The sequence below is a fragment of the Coregonus clupeaformis genome, chromosome 24 (genome assembly GCF_020615455.1).
Source record: "Coregonus clupeaformis isolate EN_2021a chromosome 24, ASM2061545v1, whole genome shotgun sequence".
Classification (NCBI taxonomy): domain Eukaryota; kingdom Metazoa; phylum Chordata; class Actinopteri; order Salmoniformes; family Salmonidae; genus Coregonus; species Coregonus clupeaformis.
This window is the reverse complement of record NC_059215.1, coordinates 11013278-11034169: the sequence shown is the minus strand read 5'-3', so window position 1 is coordinate 11034169 and position 20892 is coordinate 11013278. Positions and strand designations below refer to the sequence as shown.

The window sequence follows — 20892 nt, the reverse complement described above, 5'->3', positions numbered from 1 at the left end:
GCTTCTTTTATCATCATCATTCTCAACAGCATCATCAGTAGCACCATAAAACCTCACTCTCCGAGGGTGTCTCAGGGGGAGTTTTGATATGTAAAAATACATGTCCAGTTCACATGAGTGTAAACTTTTTGCAGAGTACAGTTTGTTCTGAATAGAGCAGCTATGCCTTTAAGACCACTTCCTGTCTCTGGCCTCACCTTGGCAGTACTTTTTCCAATGCAGATCGGTGCAGCCTGTTCCATCCTGTCCCTTGACGTCAGCAGAGCTGTGTGGTTTGGGAGTGCTACTATTACTCATTGTTTAGTTGTATTCCTGTGAAGCATGTATTACTCCCCTGATACAACAGAACTGAAGCATTTACAGATATTATACCTCCGCTCTCACTGTCCCTAATGATAAACCACAACAGTTGTGTATAACCATGAAGAACCCCAATCCATGGTTTGCATTTTAGATGGACTACAGAAGGCCGCACAAGCCTTTATCCATAGCCTTTATTAGCTTGAATGTTTGCTCCATTTGGAGGTTGCACAAGCTGAACAATAGTGGCAAATAACTATAAAATAAACCTGTACAATCACAGATTCAACACTTAAAGAGGCAGTCTCGCTCCTTCCAGTCTCCTATGCCTCTGTACAACATTTATATAACCAAGGACTGAACTGATGGTTAAATGGAATAACAGACAGTGAGCTGAGTACTTATCAATCTGATCATTGTTCACACTGCTTCACTTAACTAGAAGACATAAATAACACTCCTGAATATCTCCTTTCAATTTGAGAGTTGTTTTCAGACAAAAGATGACTTACAGGAAATGATATGGCATAAGGTGAATGGTTGTGGTACAGTGTGGCAATGTTACTGCTGTCATGATAATGTGTATAATGTTACTTTACATGCGTACGCAGTACCGTTTTTTTTTGTATTAGGGTACTCTGGACCTAATACAATATCGAAGCAGGGATTACCATTACATTTATTTCTGCGAATACTTTTAAAGTATTCCCCTCAGGAGGCTGAAAAGATTTGTCATGGGCCCTCAGATCCTCAAAACGTTTTACAGCTGCATCACCGCTTGGTATGGCAACTGCTTGGCATCCGACCGCAATGCATTACAGAGGGTAGTGCGTACGGCTCAGTACATCACTGCGGCTAAGCTCCATGCCATCGAGGACCTCTATACCAGGTGTCAGAGGAAGGCCCTAAAAATTTTCTAAGACTCCAGCCACTCAAGTCATAGACTGTTCTCTATGCTACCGCATGGTAAGCGGTACTGATGCACCAAGTCTGGAACCAACAGGACCCTGAACAGGACCCCAAACAGCTACCCAGAATATCTGTAGTGATTCTATTTGCACAAACCTTTTTGTGACATCACATTCACTGCTGCTACTGTTTATTATCTATCCTGTTGCCTAGTCACTTTATTCATAGTTATATGTACAGTGGGGGAAAAAAAGTATTTAGTCAGCCACCAATTGTGCAAGTTCTCCCACTTAAAAAGATGAGAGAGGCCTGTAATTTTCATCATAGGTACACGTCAACTATGACAGACAAAATGAGGAAAAAAAATCCAGAAAATCACATTGTAGGATTTTTAATGAATTTATTTGCAAATTATGGTGGAAAATAAGTATTTGGTCAATAACAAAAGTTTCTCAATACTTTGTTATATACCCTTTGTTGGCAATGACATAGGTCAAACGTTTTCTGTAAGTCTTCACAAGGTTTTCACACACTGTTGCTGGTATATTGGCCCATTCCTCCATGCAGATCTCCTCTAGAGCAGTGATGTTTTGGGGCTGTCGCTGGGCAACATGGACTTTCAATTCCCTCCAAAGATTTTCTATGGGGTTGAGATCTGGAGACTGGCTAGGCCACTCCAGGACCTTGAAATGCTTCTTACGAAGCCACTCCTTCGTTGCCCGTGCGGTGTGTTTGGGATCATTGTCATGCTGAAAGACCCAGCCACGTTTCATCTTCAATGCCCTTGCTGATGGAAGGAGGTTTTCACTCAAAATCTCACGATACATGGCCCCATTCATTCTTTCCTTTACACGGATCAGTCGTCCTGGTCCCTTTGCAGAAAAACAGCCCCAAAGCATGATGTTTCCACCCCCATGCTTCACAGTAGGTATGGTGTTCTTTGGATGAAACTCAGCATTCTTTGTCCTCCAAACACGACGAGTTGAGTTTTTACCAAAAAGTTATATTTTGGTTTCATCTGACCATATGACATTCTCCCAATCCTCTTCTGGATCATCCAAATGCACTCTATAGCAAACTTCAGACGGGCCTGGACATGTACTGGCTTAAGCAGGGGGACACGTCTGGCACTGCAGGATTTGAGTCCCTGGCGGCGTAGTGTGTTACTGATGGTAGGCTTTGTTACTTTGGTCCCAGCTCTCTGCAGGTCATTCACTAGGTCCCCCCGTGTGGTTCTGGGATTTTTGCTCACCGTTCTTGTGATCATTTTGACCCCACGGGGTGAGATCTTGCGTGGAGCCCCAGATCGAGGGAGATTATCAGTGGTCTTGTATGTCTTCCATTTCCTAATAATTGCTCCCACAGTTGATTTCTTCAAACCAAGCTGCTTACCCATTGCAGATTCAGTCTTCCCAGCCTGGTGCAGGTCTACAATTTAGTTTCTGGTGCCCTTTGAAAGCTCTTTGGTCTTGGCCATAGTAGAGTTTAAAGTGTGACTGTTTGAGGTTGTGGACAGGTGTCTTTTATACTGATAACAAGTTCAAACAGGTGCCATTAATACAGGTAACGAGTGGAGGACAGAGGAGCCTCTTAAAGAAGAAGTTACAGGTCTGTGAGAGCCAGAAATCTTGCTTGTTTGTAGGTGACCAAATACTTATTTTCCACCATAATTTGCAAATAAATTCATTAAAAATCCTACAATGTGATTTTCTGGATTTTTTTTCTAAATTTGTCTGTCATAGTTGACGTGTACCTATGATGAAAATTACAGGCCTCTCTCATCTTTTTAAGTGGGAGAACTTGCACAATTGGTGGCTGACTAAATACTTTTTTTCCCCACTGTACACACAGTTGGGAGAACAAGTATTTGATACACTGCCGATTTTGCAGGTTTTCCTAGTTACAAAGCATGTAGAGGTCTGTAATTTTTATCATAGGTACACTTCAACTGTGAGAGACGGAATCTAAAACAAAAATCCAGAAAATCACATTGTATGATTTTAAAGTAATTAATTTGCATTTTATTGCATGACATAAGTATTTGATCACCTACCAAACAGTAAGAATTCCGGCTCTCACAGCCCTGTTAGTTTTTCTTTAAGAAGCCCTCCTGTTCTCCACTCATTACCTGTATTAACTGCACCTGTTTGAACTCATTACCTGTATAAAAGACACCTGTCCACACACTCAATCAAACAGAGTCCAACCTCTCCACACTGGCCAAGACCAGAGAGCTGTGTAAGGACATCAGGGATAAAATTGTAGACCTGCACATGGCTGGGATGGGCTACAGGGCAATAGGCAAGCAGCTTGGTGAGAAGGCAACAACTGTTGGCGCAATTATTAGAAAATGGAAGAAGTTCAAGATGACGGTCAATCACCCTAGGTCTGGGGCTCCATGCAAGGTCACACTTCGTGGGGCATCAATGATCATGAGGAAGTGAAGGATCAGCCCAGAACTACACGGCAGGACCTGGTCAATGACCTGAAGAGAGCTGGGACCACAGTCTCAAAGAAAACCATTAGTAACACATTACGCCGTCATGGATTAAAATCCTGCAGCCCACGCAAGGTCCCCCTGCTCAAGCCAGCGCATGTCCAGGCCCGTCTGAAGTTTGCCAATGACCATCTGGATGATCCAGAAGAGGAATGGGAGAAGGTCATGTGGTCTGATGAGACAAAAATAGAGATTTTTGGTCTAAACTCAACTCGCCATGTTTGGAGGAAGAAGAAGGATGAGTACAACCCCAAGAACACCATCCCAACCGTGAAGCATGGAGGTGGAAAATCATTCTTTGGGGATGTTTTTCTGCAAAGGGGACAGGACGACTGCACCGTGTTGAGGGGAGGATGGATGGGCCATGTATCGCGAGATCTTGGCCAACAACCTCCTTCCCTCAGTAAGAGCATTGAAGATGGGTCGTGGCTGGGTCTTCCAGCATGACAACGACCCGAAACACACAGCCAGGGCAACTCAGGAGTGGCTCCGTAAGAAGCATCTCAAGGTCCTGGAGTGGCCTAGCCAGTCTCCAGACCTGAACCCAATAGAAAATCTTTGGAGGGAGCTGAAAGTTCGTATTTCCCAGCGACAGCCCCGAAACCTGAAGGATCTGGAGAAGGTCTGTATGGAGGAGTGGGCCAAAATCCCTGCTGCAGTGTGTGCAAACCTGGTCAAGACCTACAGGAAACGTATGATCTCTGTAATTGCAAACAAAGGTTTCTGTACCAAATATTAAGTTCTGCTTTTCTGATGTATCAAATACTTATGTCATGCAATAAAATGCAAATTAATTACTTAAAAATCATACAATGTGATTTTCTGGATTTTTGTTTTAGATTCCGTCTCTCACAGTGGAAGTGTACCTATGATAACATTTACAGACCTCTACATGCTTTGTAAGTAGGAAAACCTGCAAAATCGGCAGTGTATCAAATACTTGTTCTCCCCACTGTATCTAAATGACCTCATACCCCTGCACATCGACTCTGTACTTGTGCACCATGTATATAGCCAAGTTATCTTTACTCTCTGTGTACTTTTCTATTATTTCTCTATTTTCTTTCTCTCTGCATTGTTGGTAAGGGCCCGCAAGTAAGCATTTCACTGTTAGTCTTCGCCTGTTGTTTAAGAAGCATGTGACGAATAACATTTGATTTGAAAAGCCAATTTAATGCAATCTAATAACTGTAGATGTATCCTTGTACAAATAAAAATGCTTTGCCAATATGTATCCTAATGGAGAAAGGGGAAAATACAGAAACACTAATTGTTGACACAATAAATGTATTATCTGTTCAGAGCTCAGCCTGAGAATAAGATTCTGAACATGAGTCAGATCCATAACAGTGGTTTAAAAAAAAGGATACATATATGGAGACAGATCATTATTGATGAGTACAATTACGGAAAACAGCAAAGTGTGGGTTATACTGTACACTATGTGCCCAGGTATGTGAGTCATAAGCTTGTATGATGACACAAGGAAACCGTTGAAACCTGAGCTGTTTGTGTGTTCTAAAGAGCCCCCTTGTGGCAACTTCAAAACACTGGTCTTGCACAGTATGGTTAATAGACACATAGCCTACCAAGTTCATCACAGTGAATAATAGATATAAAATGAAAACATTTATTTGTCAATGAAAATGGAATCTATTTTGTCAGGTCAGCTTTACCGGTCAATGGTCAAGTTATCTTTATCTGTAACTCAGTATTGCTGGAAAATGACCTATAAGTAAGCGTTTCACTGTTAAAGCCAACTTATGCTTGATCCGAAATGTAATCAGAGGCTTTGTATCTCGGGTGTGACGCAATCGCGGAGCCTCCAAAGGCATGCAGAGGCCAACTCAAGCTCCATTCCGCATTGCTGTGCGCCGCTCAAATTTTGTAACAATGCCGAGGGCGCCATATAGCTCCGCATTGACATGATTGGTTGACAGTATGTGAGGGCGGGGTCCTGTATAAAAAACAAACTCACTTCCTTGACAACAGCTCTGCTCCACGAAGCGCAAAAAGTATGTTTGCTCTAATTTCTATAGAGGCCACACCGCAGTAAATGCTCTATGGCCACTGCAAACATCATATTGACCATGTAGCGCCTTTTAGTCTACAGCTGTTCCTTACGAAGCATGTTACAAATACATTTGAGGAGTCCCCTGTAGCTCAGTTGGTAGAGCATGGCGCTTGCAAAGCCAGGGTTGTGGGTTCGTTTCCCACGGGGGGCCAGTATGAAAAATGTATGCACTAACTAAGTCGCTCTGGATAAGAGCGTCTGCTAAGTGACTAAAATGTAATGAGTCGTTTAAATCGAATTAGTACACAAATGTCATGCAATAGGTCGTTTAGCTGTATGCTGGACACTTTATATCCTACAGATTCAGCTGCTTAATGTCTGAGGGACAGAGAGGGTTAGCTCACCCTATCAAGGCTATTGGTACATCGTGGTCTTCGTGGGAGAAGCAGCAGCTCAGAGATGTAACATCTTCTGTGCATCAGTCCACTCCCTTTGTATGACTGAGCATAGCTTCAATTACCATTCTGAGGTAGGATATTTGCCACGTTCAAACCAACTGGGAACTCGGAATAAAACAGCTCCGAATGGGAAAAATCGTTTTGAACGGTAATCCAACTCTGAATTCTAGCTCCGACCTGAAGAATACCGACGTCATAATTTAACCTCGTATTTTTCCGATTTCAGTTGTCTTGAAACCAACTCTTGTAATGTCCTTTTCAAATTAGTGACAAATATGATCATCATTCAATCTCATACAAAATATTGATGGTGCGTTCAAGACAACTGGGAACTCGGAAAAATTAGGTCAAATGACGTCAGTGATCTTCAGGTCGGAAAAAAAACAGCCTTTGTTCAGAATTCTGTCTGATACAATAAAATATTAAACATGACTCAGATTAAAAACCATAACAAATCAGCAGTATATTTGTTTTTATTAAAAAAGGACTACAATGGATGTAAATAAAATACAAAATGGTGAGCATAAGTACAGAAAAACGGACGTCTGGGCAAACAAAGCTGCCCAGGTAGGTACTGTGAGTTCATCATTACTTGCAAATGCATAAAAAAAGTCAGCACAATGAAACCTGATCTGAAAAAAGTATCAAGAGGGCACGTCCGTGGGTAGGACTTCATACATTCTAGAGAAAAGTTACAGCCGTTTGACTCAGGATATACATAGTTCTTTGAGTCACTAAGGTAAACTGAATGCTAGCAGCTGAACTAATCTCATGAAAAACTTGTTTATTCACAACTGCAGGACGTCTATGTGGAAGAAGTTAACTAAAACTGACAGCCCAGGCCATAGCTGATCATCATTACAGCATTTTAATCCCTGTGCTGGTGTTTGTTAATTGGTTTGAGATCCCAGGCTCCCTGTCCAGACAGGCAGGATGGGTTTATCGTTCAGAGGCTGGGAAAATAAAGGCAGATGAGGGTTAGCTGCTGCCTGTGTCTCCATACAGTAGGCTGAGCTGGCATTTGTGTGCGTTAATGCAGCCTCCTGTGTTCAGATGCCTGCTCTAGACACATTTAATAACTATGCAATGCTCACCTGATGCATTTCTCCCAGTTTGTTTCTTTAGCATGAAAAGCCTCTGCATTGTTCATCCAATGTGGGGACCGCAAGAAGTCACTATCCCTGAATGATACTGTATATCTAATAGGTTAAACAAATTGTTGCAAAATCATTGGAGACTTCTTTATAGAAGACTTTAGCCAGAAGATAGATAAATATGACATTTGTACACTTTTTGAAACAGGCTAAATATGAACGCAACACCTCAAACTAGGCAACAAAAAAAAACAGCTTGATACATGCGTGCGGCACTTCCATTCAAAGCACATTATCAACTAGACACTCCTGTTTAAATGTAAAGTTAGAAATTAATACGTGGTGGGGGTCAGGGTCAAGAACCAGGAAACAATCTAGAATATATTTCAAATATAACTTATTTGCTTGTGACATTTCCCACTAAGACAGCAGATAGAAATCATGCATCAGTAGAAAGCTCAGATAACACTTAACACACGTACAGTGTGCCTCCTGTAGCTTTAGCCAAAAAGCCCTAAACAGGGCAGTGGTAGGGAGCTCTCCTATGGCCTGTAAATATCCCACTGCATGCATCCCTCATCCAGTGGAAGGAGTGGAGTGCAGTGTCCCCCTTGGATGGTGGCCACCCCCTAGCCTCAGCTTACTCCTGGGTATAATACTGCCCCATCATCTCAGGTTTGGTTGTTTTTTCACTAACGTCTCTGCTGCAATTCATTATGTTGGCACTGCAGGGTTGCCACAAACCAAGCACTAACTCCTCCTGAACAGCTGTAAAGGACTATTTGGGAGAGAAAGGTGAATAGCCAACTGATTTTTTTTGCAAAGGCTGAAATGGAAGAACACATTTGCGTGTTATTTGGTAACTGACTAGAGGGTGCATGTGTCTAGGTAGGGTGGACCACTAGTACTCACGGAACACAGGAACAAACGCACACCTTCCTTTACTGACGGTCAGAAACATGTGTTTACTCATTTGTTTTGACAATCAACACCTGTATTTGGGATGGGATACCTGAAAATTGAGGCCCTGAGCGTCCAAACTGACAGTTCATACGAGAGCTACGGTAGGTGACAAGGGAAGGGGGCAGTCCCTTCCTCCCACACTCACATACCCCTGTCTGCATTTATAAAGAAAACAAGCGAGTCTGAATCAAATCGATTTTCTGAAGTCCAAACTATCCACTTGCCCAGCCAGCAGAGTAAAACCATAGGCAGAGAGAGCCGGCTGGCCAGCCTAATTCACCCTGCAAAAAAACAGACAAGAGAAAGGGAGGAGCAAGAGAGGGAGGAGGGTAGAGGAGATCAGTGGAAACAGGCCCGGTAACAGACATAAGCACCCAGGGCCAGGGCCGTGCAGAGGCATACATTGGCCAGCAGGGGGGTCCAGGCCCCCAGAGCCTCAGGGCTAACGTCTCCCGCTGCCTGCTCTGCTGCCTGGTCCTGGTTCAACCCCTGTTGTGTTTCTGTCTCATACAGCCGGTGGGGTTTCGTAGAAGCTTTGGGAGCTGGTTCTTTGCTTCCCGCCTGGCCATCAGGTTGATCAGCGGATACAGTGGGAGACGGAGACTGGGCGGTAGCGCCTTCACTACCTCCCCTCCATCGCAGTGCAGTCTCTGATGGGGCACTGCAATGGGAGAGATATTCCAGGGGGAGAAGAATGAAGAGTGATATTAAATATTGCATGTAGGAAGTCTAGACTGCTAGAAATCTAATTGAGCTGGCCTTATTTACCTGCGAGTGTGGGAATCATTCTGTGCAACAACAATCTCAGGAAAGAATGAGATGGGTTCAACCGTGCCGTTGACAGATGGACCTGGAGGACGGGGACGGGGCGGGGGAGGGGTGAACTCTGGAGGAACGTCCTCTTCGTTGGAGAGCTCTTTCCACGACTCCTTAACGTAAACATTTATGGATTGATGTGGGTATTATTTAAACATTAATAGGCTTTTACAGAGAAGAGAATATATATATGACCTTTCTCCATACATTATGAGGAGACATCTGCATCTAGTTAGAGCTTCGCAAATCCAAACCTTTCAAATAAAACAGTTGACCCAATTGGCCTACTTTAAATTATTCATTAGAGGACAAGTATAAAAAGTGGCCAACGAGTTCTTCCTGAAAAAAATAAATAAACCTACACAAGGCAAAGACATTTTAGAGACACCAGAGACCCAATTTGTATGTGCGTGCATGACCTACTACAGCACTTTGGTTCATGGCAGAAACTAAAAGAGATTCAACTTACCTGCAATGATGCATCTCCCATGATGCACCTGGCACCTTCAATAACAGCGAGGTAGGAAAATCTGAGTTGGTCAGCTGTTTGAATCAGGCCCATCCGATAGCGTCGCATCTCCAGCAGCACGTCACGAATGTGCACAGACGACGGGTCCTTGCGCATGGACATCTGCAAAAAGATATTTCACAGCAAGTTTCAATGGGTAGGCTGACAATCACTTAACATGAAGTCATGATTCTTCATAAAGCCATTGGAAATGTGTCTGCACAACTCATGCTCAATACCACATTTGCACAATTCCCCCTTGTGGGAGGAATAAAGTTTTACATTTCGAATGGGATTCCCAATGCAGTACTGACCAGTAAGAGGCAGGTGTCAACGAGACAGAAGGTTCCTGATCGTCCGATGCCTGCGCTGCAGTGCACCACCACAGGCCCCTGGTCAGAGTTGAGGCACCCAGACTCCCGCACCTTGAACAGGAAGTTAAGGAAGGAAGCTGGAGACTCGGGCACCCCAAAGTCAGGCCAGGTGGTGTAGTGAAAATGTAGGATCTCTCTAGTTTCCAGAGTCTGTAGAAATGGGGACAAAAAGAACAGACTACGCATAAAATAGAGTAGAGATATCGATTACTGTATTGCCCCCACCACCACTAGTATGAACAGAAGTCAATAACAACTTTAAGAATCTCAGACAAGCTTCTAGGAATCATGTTATAAATGACTTTGGAACATGATAGGCCTGAGTTCAGTTGCTTGTAGAAGGACGTCAAACCCACCGAAGCTGCTTCAAAGCAGTGTAGAGGATTTCTAGGAATAGCCTGGATCTCTGCTGATAGTAATGATAATAAATAACTACAGTGCACTCCTCTTATAATGAATATGGGTATTTATACAAATGGGTGGGAATAATCCTGGATGCTTACTGGTTAAAACTGCCGGTGTCTATTTCGCAAGTTAACACCGGCTAAGGTTATGACTTTGAAATGCCTAGTCACTGTTCCATCTCAATGTGCAATCCACGGTCTCATCAGCCCTGCCAGGCAATTTATGAACTTGATCTCTATTGTAAAAAGCGTCTAAACATTATCTCCCATTTATTTAAGAAAATCATTTGGTTTTCAACAGCAGAAATGTGTATAAACCTGGCTGTCTGTCTGACATTTGCAACATTAAAATTTGATCTCCAGCTGTCCCTTAGTAATGAACGTGTCAGGAGTCGGGACGAGACAGGCAGGCAGCTTTTCGCAGCCAGTCAAAATCATGAATCAGCATTTTTATGAATATACAAAATAAAATGTCAATAGAAAAACCAGTCAAACTAAACAAAATGCAGTCTTTCCAGCTTCAGTTTGTGATTGTGTTAGCTGCGTAGTTGGCTAGCTCCTCTGAACAGTATCCTAGTGAGAGCAAAAGTTATGCCAGGCGAAGTTCCCAGACATTTCTGGGGGGAATGGCCCTACCCAGCACCCGCCGATCCAACAGGTCCCAGACGTGCTCAATGGGATTGAGATCCAGGCTCGTCGCTGGCCATGGCAGAACACTGACATTTCGGTCTTGCAGGAAATCGCACACAGAACGAGCAGTATGGCTAGCGGCATTGTCATGCTGGAGGGTCATGTCAGGATGAGCCTGCAGGAAGGGTACCACATGAGGTGGGAGGATGTCTTCCCTGTAACGCACAGCGTTGAGATTGCCTGCAATGACAAGCTCAGTCCGATGATGCTGTGACACTGTCCCAGACCATGACGGACCCTCCACCTTCAAATCGATCCCGCTCCAGAGTACAGGCCTCGGTGTAACGCTCATTCCCTTGACGATAAACGTGAATCCGACCATCACCCCGGTGAGACAAAACCGCGACTCGTCAGTGAAGAGCACTGTTTGCCAGTCCTGTCTGGTCCAGCGACGGTGGGTTTGTGCCCATAGGCGACATTGTTGCCGGTGATGTCTGGTGAGAACCTGCCTTACAACAGGCCTACAAGCACTCAGTCCAGCCTATTGTGGACAGTCTGAGCACTGATGGAGGGATTATTTATTTATTATATTGTGCGTTCCTGGTGTAACTCGGCCAGGTGTTATTGCCATCCTGTACCTGTCACACAGGTGTGATGTTCGGATGTACCGATCCTGTGCAGGTGTTGTTACACGTGGTCTGCCACTGCGAGGACAATCAGCTGTCCGTCCTGTCTCCCTGTAGCACTGTCTTAGGCATCTCACAGTATGGACATTGCAATTTATTGCCCTGGCCACATCTGCAGTCCTCATGCCTCCTTGCAGCATGCCTAAGGCACGTTCACGCAGATGAGCAGGGACCCTGGGTATCTTTCTTTTGGTGTTTTTCCAGAGTCAGTAGAAAGGCCTCTTTAGTGTCCTAAGTAACTGTGACCTTAATTGCCTACCATCTGTAAGCGGTTAGTGTATTTAAGACCGTTCCACAGGTGCATGTTCATTAATTGTTTATGGTTCATTGAACAAGCATGGGAAAGTGTCTAAAGCCTTTACAATGAAGATCTGCTAAGTTATTTTAGATTTTTACAAATTATCTTTGAAAGACAGGGTCCTGAAAAAGGGACGTTTATTTTTTTGCTGAGTTTCTCTCTTGTGGAAGAATGAAATAGTATGAATAAATTAATCAAAATAATATTAATGAAAATCATTCTGAATATGTTGGTAACCCGTATCCGGTGTTGAGGATATATTGGCACGGTTTGCCGGCCCGAGACGAACATCGATGCCAATATATCCTCCAAACACCGGCTTCTCTGGCATTTTAAAACTTAAATATACACATGACCAAAAGTATGTGGACACCTGCGCATCGAACATCTCAGTCCAAAATCATGGGCATTAATATGGAGTTGGTCCCCCTTTGCGGCTATAAACAGCCTCCACTCTTCTGGGAAGGCTTTCCACTAGATGTTGGAACATTGCTGCAGGGACTTGCTTCCTTTCAGCCACAAGAGTATTAGAGCAAGGTCGGGCACGGATGTTGGGTGATTAGGCCCGCAGTTGGCGTTCTAATTCATCCCAAAGGTGTTCGATGGGGTTGAGGTCAGGGCTCTGTGCAGGCCAGTCAAGTTCTTCCACACCGATCTGGACAAAATATTTATGTATGGACCTCGCTTTGTGCACGGGGGCATTGTCATGCTGAAACAGGGAAGGTATTTCCCCAAACTGTTGCCACAAAGTTGGAAGCACAGAATCGTCTAGAATGTCATTGTATGCTGTAGCATTAAGATTTCCCTTCACTGGAACTAAGGGGCCTAGATCGAACCATGAAAAACAGCCCCAGACCATTATTCCTCCCCCAGACTTTACAGTTGGCACTATGCATTGGGGCAGGTAGCGTACTGACATCTGCCAAACCCAGATTCATCGGTCAGACTGCCTGCCAGATGGTGAAGCGTGATTCTTCACTACAGAGAACGCGTTTCCACTTCTCCAGAGTCCAATGGCGACAAGCTTAACACCACTCCAGCTGACACTTGGCATTGTGATCATAGGCTTTTGTGCGGCTGCTCAGCCATGGAAAACCATTTCATGAAGCTCCCGCCGAACAGTTATTGCACTGACGTTGCTTCCAGAGGCAGTTTGGAACTCGGTAGTGAGTGTTAACTGGAGGACAGACGATTTTCCTCGCTGCACGCTTCAGCGGTCCCATTCCGTGAGCTTGTGGCCTACCACTTCGCGGCTGAGCCGCTGTTGCTCCTAAACCGTAACACTTCAAAATAACAGCACATACAGTTGACCGGGGTAGCTCTAGCAGGGCAGAAATTTGACGAACTGACTTGTTGGAAAGGTGGCATCCTATGACGGTGCCACGTTGAAAGTCAATGAGCGCTTCAGTAAGGCCATTCTACTGCCAATGTTTGTCTATGGAGATTGCATGGCCTTGTGCTCAGCAACGGGTGTGGCTGAAATAGCCGAATCTACTAATTTGAAGGGGTGTCCACATACTTCTGTATATAGTGTAGATCAGTGAAAAGGGCACTGTAACAGGAAGTGTAACCATTTGTTCAAGGTTTGATTTTATGCCTTAGTATCTAATTTAAGATTATAATAGGATCTTGTGAGAACAGAAGATTGCACAACGAAGGAAGACTAATCTTACCGACAGATTTTCTAGCTCCAGCTGACGGACAGTGTAGTAGGATTTGATGTCTTCTGAAACAAGTGTTAGCTTGAAATGTGTGTCTTCAAAGACCGCCTCCCTCGCCTCTCTAGGCGGCCAGTACTGGGCACACTTCACCTGAAAATTGTCAGAAGTTTCAGGAGTGCATACATTTGACTGGGATGTTTACACTGAATAAGTATAATGTTTATATTTTGAAATAGGATGAGGAAAGGCCCTTATGTGAACAAGCTATAAAGCCACTGTCCAGGGCCCCTATGTTGCACCGGAAACAGAGCAGTACTCTGCAACTGGAGGTCCATAGTGGTTTGAGGGGGGCTCGTATTTTTAAAAAAAACTAAATAAAAAAGGTAATCCTCACAGATCCTTTCTCTATGACACGGTTCAGCATCACCACTCCCATTGTCCTCTGCTCCCACACCATCTCCCAGAAGTGACCACATGTGTTTGGAAGGGGCCCCTTTGGAGGAAAGAAGAGTGAGAGGTATTGTTAAACAGCTCTTTTCCTGGAGGGTTTTATGTCTCAGGCACAGTTAAAAACACACCCACTGTAATATATGCGACAGGCTACACTAGTCGTAGGAGCATGTCAGTGAAGAATCAAATTAAGTGTTACCAACTTCTGATATACAGTGCATTCGGAAAGTATTCAGACCCCTTGACTTTTTCCCCTTTGTTACATTACAGCCTTATTCTAAAACGAATTAAATTGCACCCCCCACCCAAAAAAAAAAAATCGACACACACAACACCCCATATTTACAAAGCAAAAACAGGCTTAGACAGTATTCAGACACTTTACTCCCTACTTTGTTGAAGCACCTTTGGCAGCGATTACAGCCTCGAGTCTTCTTGGGTATGACGCTACAAACTTTAGCACACCTGTATTTGGGGAGTTTCTCCCATTCTTCTCTGCAGATCCTCTCAAGCTCTGTCAGGTTGGATGGGGAGAGTCTCTCCAGAGATGTTCGATCAGGTTCAAGTCCGGGCTCTGGCTGGGCCACTCAAGGACATTGAGACTTGTCCCGAAGCCACTCCTGCGTTGTCTTGGCTGTGTGCTTAGGGTCGTTGTCCTGTTGGAAGGTGAACCTTTGCCCCAGTCTGAGGTCCTGAGCAGGTTTTCATCAAGGATCTCTGTACTTTGCTCCGTTCAGCTTTCTCTTGATCCTGACTAGTCTCCCAGTCCCTGCCATTGAAAAACATCCCCACAGCAGGATGCTGCCACCACGCTTCACTGTAGGGATGGTGCCAGGTTTCCTCCAGACGTGACGCTTGGCATTCAGGCCAAAGAGTTCAATCTTGGTTTCATCAGACCAGAGAATCTTGTTTCTCATGGTCAGAGAGTCCTTTAGGTGCCTTTTGGCAAACTCCAAGCGGGCTGTCATGTTCCTTTTACTGAAGAGTGGCTCCATCTGGCCACTCTTCCATAAAGGCCTGATTAATGGAGTGCTGCAGAGATGGTTGTCCTTCTGGAAGGTTCTCCCATCTCCACAGAGGAACTCTGTCAGAGTGACCATCGGGTTCTTGGTCACCTTCCTGACCAAGGCCCTTCTCCCCTGATTGCTCAGTTTGGCCGAGCGGCCAGCTCTAGGAAGAGTCTTCGTGGCACCCACCTTTCCAAATCATGTCCAATCAATTGAATTTACCACAGGTGGACTCCAATCAAGTTGTAGAAGCATCTCAAGGATTATCAATGGAAACAGGATGATTTCAAGTCTCATAGCAAAAGGTCTGAATACTTATGTAAATAAGCTCAGTTTTTGTAAATAAATTTCTAAAAACCTGTTTTCGCTTTGTCGTTATGGGATATTGTGTGTAGATTGCCGGGGGAAAAATAATGTAATCAATTTTAGAATAAGTCTGTAACGTAACAAAATGTGGAAAAAGTTGAGGGTTCTGAACACTTTCTGAATGCACTGTAGATTTCATTAAATGGCACTCAAGTCAGGTACCACTTCTTCACTAGCCTAAAATGAAACCTCAGTGGGTGTGTATCTTCAAACAGAATCAATGTGATAATGTAATAAAACATTTCTTCCAGGGTAGCATGACAAATCTGAGAGATGCCCTTGCGCAACTCTGACATTCTGAACCAAGTAAAATCGCTGTAATCACTTGACATCTAGACAATTTATTCTCAGAAATCCCTTATAAACCAGAGTACAAAAACCAGATTACAAACCTGAGTAAGAATGTAGCTTCTCTGTGCCTCTTCTACAGAAATCAGGCTTGCGTTAATGTAGTCGTTCGTACCCAGTTGCAGGCGGATTCTGCTGTGGTCAACTGCAGAGAATGAAAGAAGGCTGATGAAAAGAAAACACTTCCAACTTTGCAATTTTGTGGTATCCCAAGGGACTTGTGTTTAGAGATGAAATTCCCAAGAGACCTTTGGTGCAGCTGTACAGTGCATCCAATAGATCCATCTGTGACTGAAAGACAGCAGTGTTTATTTCTTCTCTTATATTATAATCCACTCAACTAAACAGGAAATACTATCTAGGCCATTTCTCCTCAACTAAATCAAAAGAGTTGGAATGGTACTAAAGTAAATACTTCAAGTATTTTGAATGGCTGCTGTTCACTTTACATCAAATCAGGAAACAAGAACATATTGACACCCTGGTTGACATGTGACCGATCTGTCCCATAGGGTTTAGGTTCACTTTTTGCATCTTTGTGTAAAGAGGAAACCACAACAGCTTTGCTCTGTCTAGTTACCATGACGGAAGACTAAAAAAAGACATGACAACTGTAAAAGCTTGATCTGTTGAACTACTTGTGAGGCATCAGTCCTTGAAAGATACATCCATTACCATACATGTTTCATAGACTACAGTTTAACACAGGTTCAGTCACAGTATATAGCACCCAAATACAAGAACAGTGATTATTTCGCAAATTGCACTGGTATCAAAAGCTATCCTGCATGATGCATCAACTATACCCAATGTTTGAGCCTGTTATTGTAATTTTGTCACCTTATGTTATGCTTCTGTCTACCTAGACCGAGGAATCGCAGCAGCTCAGTACTCTAACTAGATCGCCGTGTCCCCCCTTTTGTAGGCCTGTGGATCAAGTCAGTCAGGGTCTCAACTTACTGTTGAGAATAGTAGAATAAACTAAGGGCAATTTTCAAATTTGGTTGTGCATCAGCAGCTAACATTTATTCATTCATTTGTAAATTAGTCTAGCGGACAGCTTTCTAAATTTGTAGTAATCATGGTGGAATTACCGACCGGGTGGCACCTATTGATTTTGTTAATCACGCCCACTCAGATCTCTTATTCATACCTTCAGAAAGTATTCATACCTTAACTTTTACCACATTTTTTTGTGTTACAAAGTGGGATTAAAATTGATTTGTCATTTTTGTCAACAATCTACACAAAATACTCTAATGTCAAAGTGGAAGAAAGATTCTAACATTTGTTTAAAGAAATAACACTAATATATTTTGTTTAGATAAGTATTCAACCCCCTGAGTCAATACATGTTAGAATCACCTTTGGCAGCGATTACAGCTGAGTCTTTCTGGTTAAGTCGAAGAGATTGTACAATCTAGGTGTGCAAAGATTTGCTCAATTCTTTTTTAAATTCTTCAAGCTCTGAAGTTGGTTGTTGATCATGGCTAGACAGCCAACTTCAAGTCCTCAGATTTTCAAGCCGATACAAGTCGAAACTGACTAGGCCACTCCGGAACATTCAAATGTTGTCTTGGTAAGCAACTAGTGTACACAATACATTAAGAACACCTGCTCTTTCCATGACAGACAGACCCGATCCCTTAATGATGTCACTTGTTAAATCCACTTCAAGTCAGTGTAGATGAAGGGGAGGAGACAGGTTAAAGAAGGATTTTTAAGCCTTGAGACATTGAAACACTGATTGTGTGTGTCCCATTCAGAGGGTGAATGAGAAAGACAACAAATGTAAGTGCCTTTGAATAGGGTATGGTAATAGGTGCCAGGCGCACCAGTTTGTGTCAAGAACTGCAACGCTGCTGGGTTCTTCACACTCAGCCGTTTCCTTTGTGTATCAAGAATGGTCCACCAACCAAAGGACATCCAGCCCACTTGACACAACTGTGGGAAGCATTGGAGTCAACATGGGTCAGCATCCCTGTGGAACACTTTTGACACCTTGTAGAGAGTCAATGCCGAATTGAGGCTATTCTGAGGGCAAAAGGAGGGGGGTGCTACTCAATAATAGTCAGTGTATATCTGGCCTTGTGTTTTAGGTTATTGTACTGCTGAAAGGTGAATTTGTCTCCCAGGGTCTGTTGGAAAGCAGACAACCAGGTTTTCCTCTAGGATTTTGCCTCCCTAGTCCTTGCCGAAGACAAGCATACCCATAACATGATGCAGCCATCACCATTCTTGAAAATATGAAGTGGTACTCAGTGATGTGTTGGCTTTGCCCCAAACATAAGGTTTGCATTCAGGACATAGTTACATTTCTTTGCTATATTTTTTGCAGTTTTACTTTAGTGCCTTATTGAAAACAGGATTCATGTTTTGGAATATTTGTATTCTGTACAGTCTTCCTTTTCACTGTCAATTAGGTTAGTATTGTGGAGTAATATAATGTTGTTGATCCATCCTCAGTTCTATCACAGCCATTTAACTCTTAACCGTTTAAAATTAAATCGCCATTGGCCTCATGGTTAAATCCCTGAACGATTTCCTTCCATTCAGGCAACTGAGTTAGGAAGGACGCCTGTATCTTTGTAGTGACTGGGTGTATTGATACACCATCCAAAGTGTAATGTATCACTTCACCATGCTCAAATGGGTAAAAAAATTTTAAAAAAGCAAACATTGAATATCCATCTACCGATAGGTGCCCTACTTTGCGAGGCGTTGGAAAACCTCCCTGGAATTTCTGGTTGAATCTGTTTGAAATTCACTGCTCGACCTCACAGATAATTGTATGTGTGGGATACAGAGATGAGGTAGTCATTCAAAAATCATGTTAAACACTTATTGCACAGTGCGAGTCCATGCAACTTAAGCACATTCTTACTCCTGAACTTATTTAGGCTTGCCATAACAAAGGGGATGAATACTTAGACATTTTAGCTTTTCATTTTTAACATAATTCCACTTTGACATGGGGTATTGTGTGTAGGCCAGTGACAATAAATACCAGTTTAAAGTCAAGGGGTGTCAATACTTTCCGAAGGCACTATAAAAACGGAAAGCATTTCTCTCCAGCCTATGGCAAACTGTATAGAATTGCAGGAAATAACATGTAAAACTGCTAAATCTTCTCTTTTTTGTGGCCCCCACCCCATCAAAGTTGCCCATTCTTGAACTAGATGGCATCAAGAGAACAAAACTTACATGGGCTGACATCTCTGTAGCGATTCCGAGTTTTGTTTTCAGGTAATTTAGCAAGTTTGCAGGGCAGCTCACTTGATTGCTGACGGATTTCCTGTGAGCAAAAAAAATTTAATAAACGTACTAACATTTCTTACCTTGTGAGTTATATTTGTTTTGGGAGGCAAATGGTTGTTCCTATGGTTGCTTTCTCACTAGTATTCTCCCAATAGTGCTCAGTCTATTACAACCAGTTTCAACCCTAGCTGAGTCTTAATGAGAATGTACTATGGTGCAGACTTATGTTGTGTTTATCCATTGTGACTGGATGTTTCTGGAGGTGAACATACAATTTCCTAAAGCTAGGGTCATGCTTTACAACACAATAACAGGAGACTTGGGATAGCTACAGTAAATATGCGATCTAAAGGATATTTTCCTAAACCACATGTCTGCAGTTTGACAAATTAGGCTGACACTAATAAATAATTGTCCCCATCGCCTCACTCAGATATGACACATATGGCCACAGCCACCTTTAGGGCTTGTCTGTAATCCAGAGTATTCTAAGAGGTTAATAGATGCGTTAGATAGATAGTTAAATGTGATTGCAATTGTAGTTTTCCCCTTTTTCGAATAACATGCATGATCATGTCTGAATTGTGGCATGGAGTAAGTAGGGTGGAATCTGTCCACATTCAGCTATCAATGACACTCAATGTGACACTAATCTGCTACAATGCATCTACCACGTGCAGGTAAACGTTACAAATGTAACAGTCGCTATAGCCTACTCGATGTTACAAATGTATCTTTCGAAACAGTGGGGTTTTGTAGAAGGCTTCACATCGGACAGCGCCGTGGAAGTTGGTAATTACAACAAAATCAGAACAGGGTAGCCTAGCTAGCTATTTCATAATTGTTACCCAATAAACCAGAAAGAATACTTTGTAACCACGAGACACGTGTAATAAAAGTAGTTGTAGGCCCATAAAAGGTTACATCTAGCCTACTCACCAAACAGAACTCGAAACTTCAAATCCACCTTGATTTTTCAAGACGAACCTAACATTACCTGGTAAATGGCGTTCCAACTCCCGGGTTCATCGATTCCCCGAAACTCGGCTTCCATTGCCGTGCTACAGCCGCCCCTTTTCCCGACGACCAGTTGTATTCTATTTGTAAAGGTTTAGCAAATTTGAGACGTTGTCCAACAAAGTCGACAACTCTTTCTATAATGTTCTTTATTTTTCAGTAGCTAGCTACATAGAGTACTATTACTGTCGTCTCTCTCGGCCTGGTCTTACCGGATACACGCCGTTACAACCCCGGTTACGCTCCTCTTTATCAAGACTGTCCTTGAGGGGATTCGATGATCTGGCCCGAGTTACCCCGGAGGAAGCACCGGGTGAAAAGTGATTGCATTCGTTTTAGAATCCGGGCGTGAACCAGATGCCCCGTTCAAAGCCCATGGCAAAATCGCCTCAAAACAAAAGTGACGTAGCCTAGGCTATATTAAGCACATGTAGTAATCAGTAGGATTCTGTGTTTTCACAGTGATTGCTGCTTCCCGATGAAAACTAGTTTGAAAATTCGCCCATATACACTATATATACAAAAGTATGTGGACACCCCTCAAATTAGTGGATTCGGCCGGTGTACCGCTGCTCAGGTTAATAGAACTTCCTCCTTGGGTGGCTCTAATCCCCGCCCTCATTTCTTGACGTTGGCCTATCTAGTAACATAGATTACGGAACTGTCAGGAATGAGGCTAACAAATCCAGTCCAATAACGGGGGTGAGGCCTAAAAGGCCTATGCAATGAGCCGATCCGCCCAATATTCACAAACATACACATTTTACATTTCAGTCATTTAGCAGACGCTCTTATCCAGAGCGACGTACAGTTAGTGAGTGCATACATTTTCTA

At 43.3% G+C, this 20892-nt stretch overlaps 1 protein-coding gene across 2 annotated transcripts; it reads right to left on the bottom strand.

The window, feature by feature from the left end:
- Positions 1-6633: 6633 nt before the first annotated feature.
- Positions 6634-20470, bottom strand: LOC121538053 (tyrosine-protein phosphatase non-receptor type 1). Of its 2 annotated transcripts, XR_005995172.2 has the most exons (10): positions 20039-20470; positions 18988-19078; positions 15828-15928; positions 14007-14105; positions 13625-13762; positions 9874-10083; positions 9521-9682; positions 9004-9164; positions 7273-8896; positions 6634-7131 (listed from the first exon to the last, which is right to left on the bottom strand). XR_005995172.2 is itself a non-coding variant. In XM_041845799.2 (9 exons), the coding sequence occupies exons 1-9, from the start codon at positions 20093-20095 to the stop codon at positions 8575-8577; spliced, it is 1341 nt and encodes a 446-aa protein (XP_041701733.1). In that variant the 5' UTR covers positions 20096-20470; the 3' UTR covers positions 6634-8574. The 2 variants fall into 2 exon arrangements, 1 of the variants encoding a protein (XP_041701733.1); XM_041845799.2 differs by having other exon boundaries at positions 6634-8896.
- Positions 20471-20892: the final 422 nt, after the last annotated feature.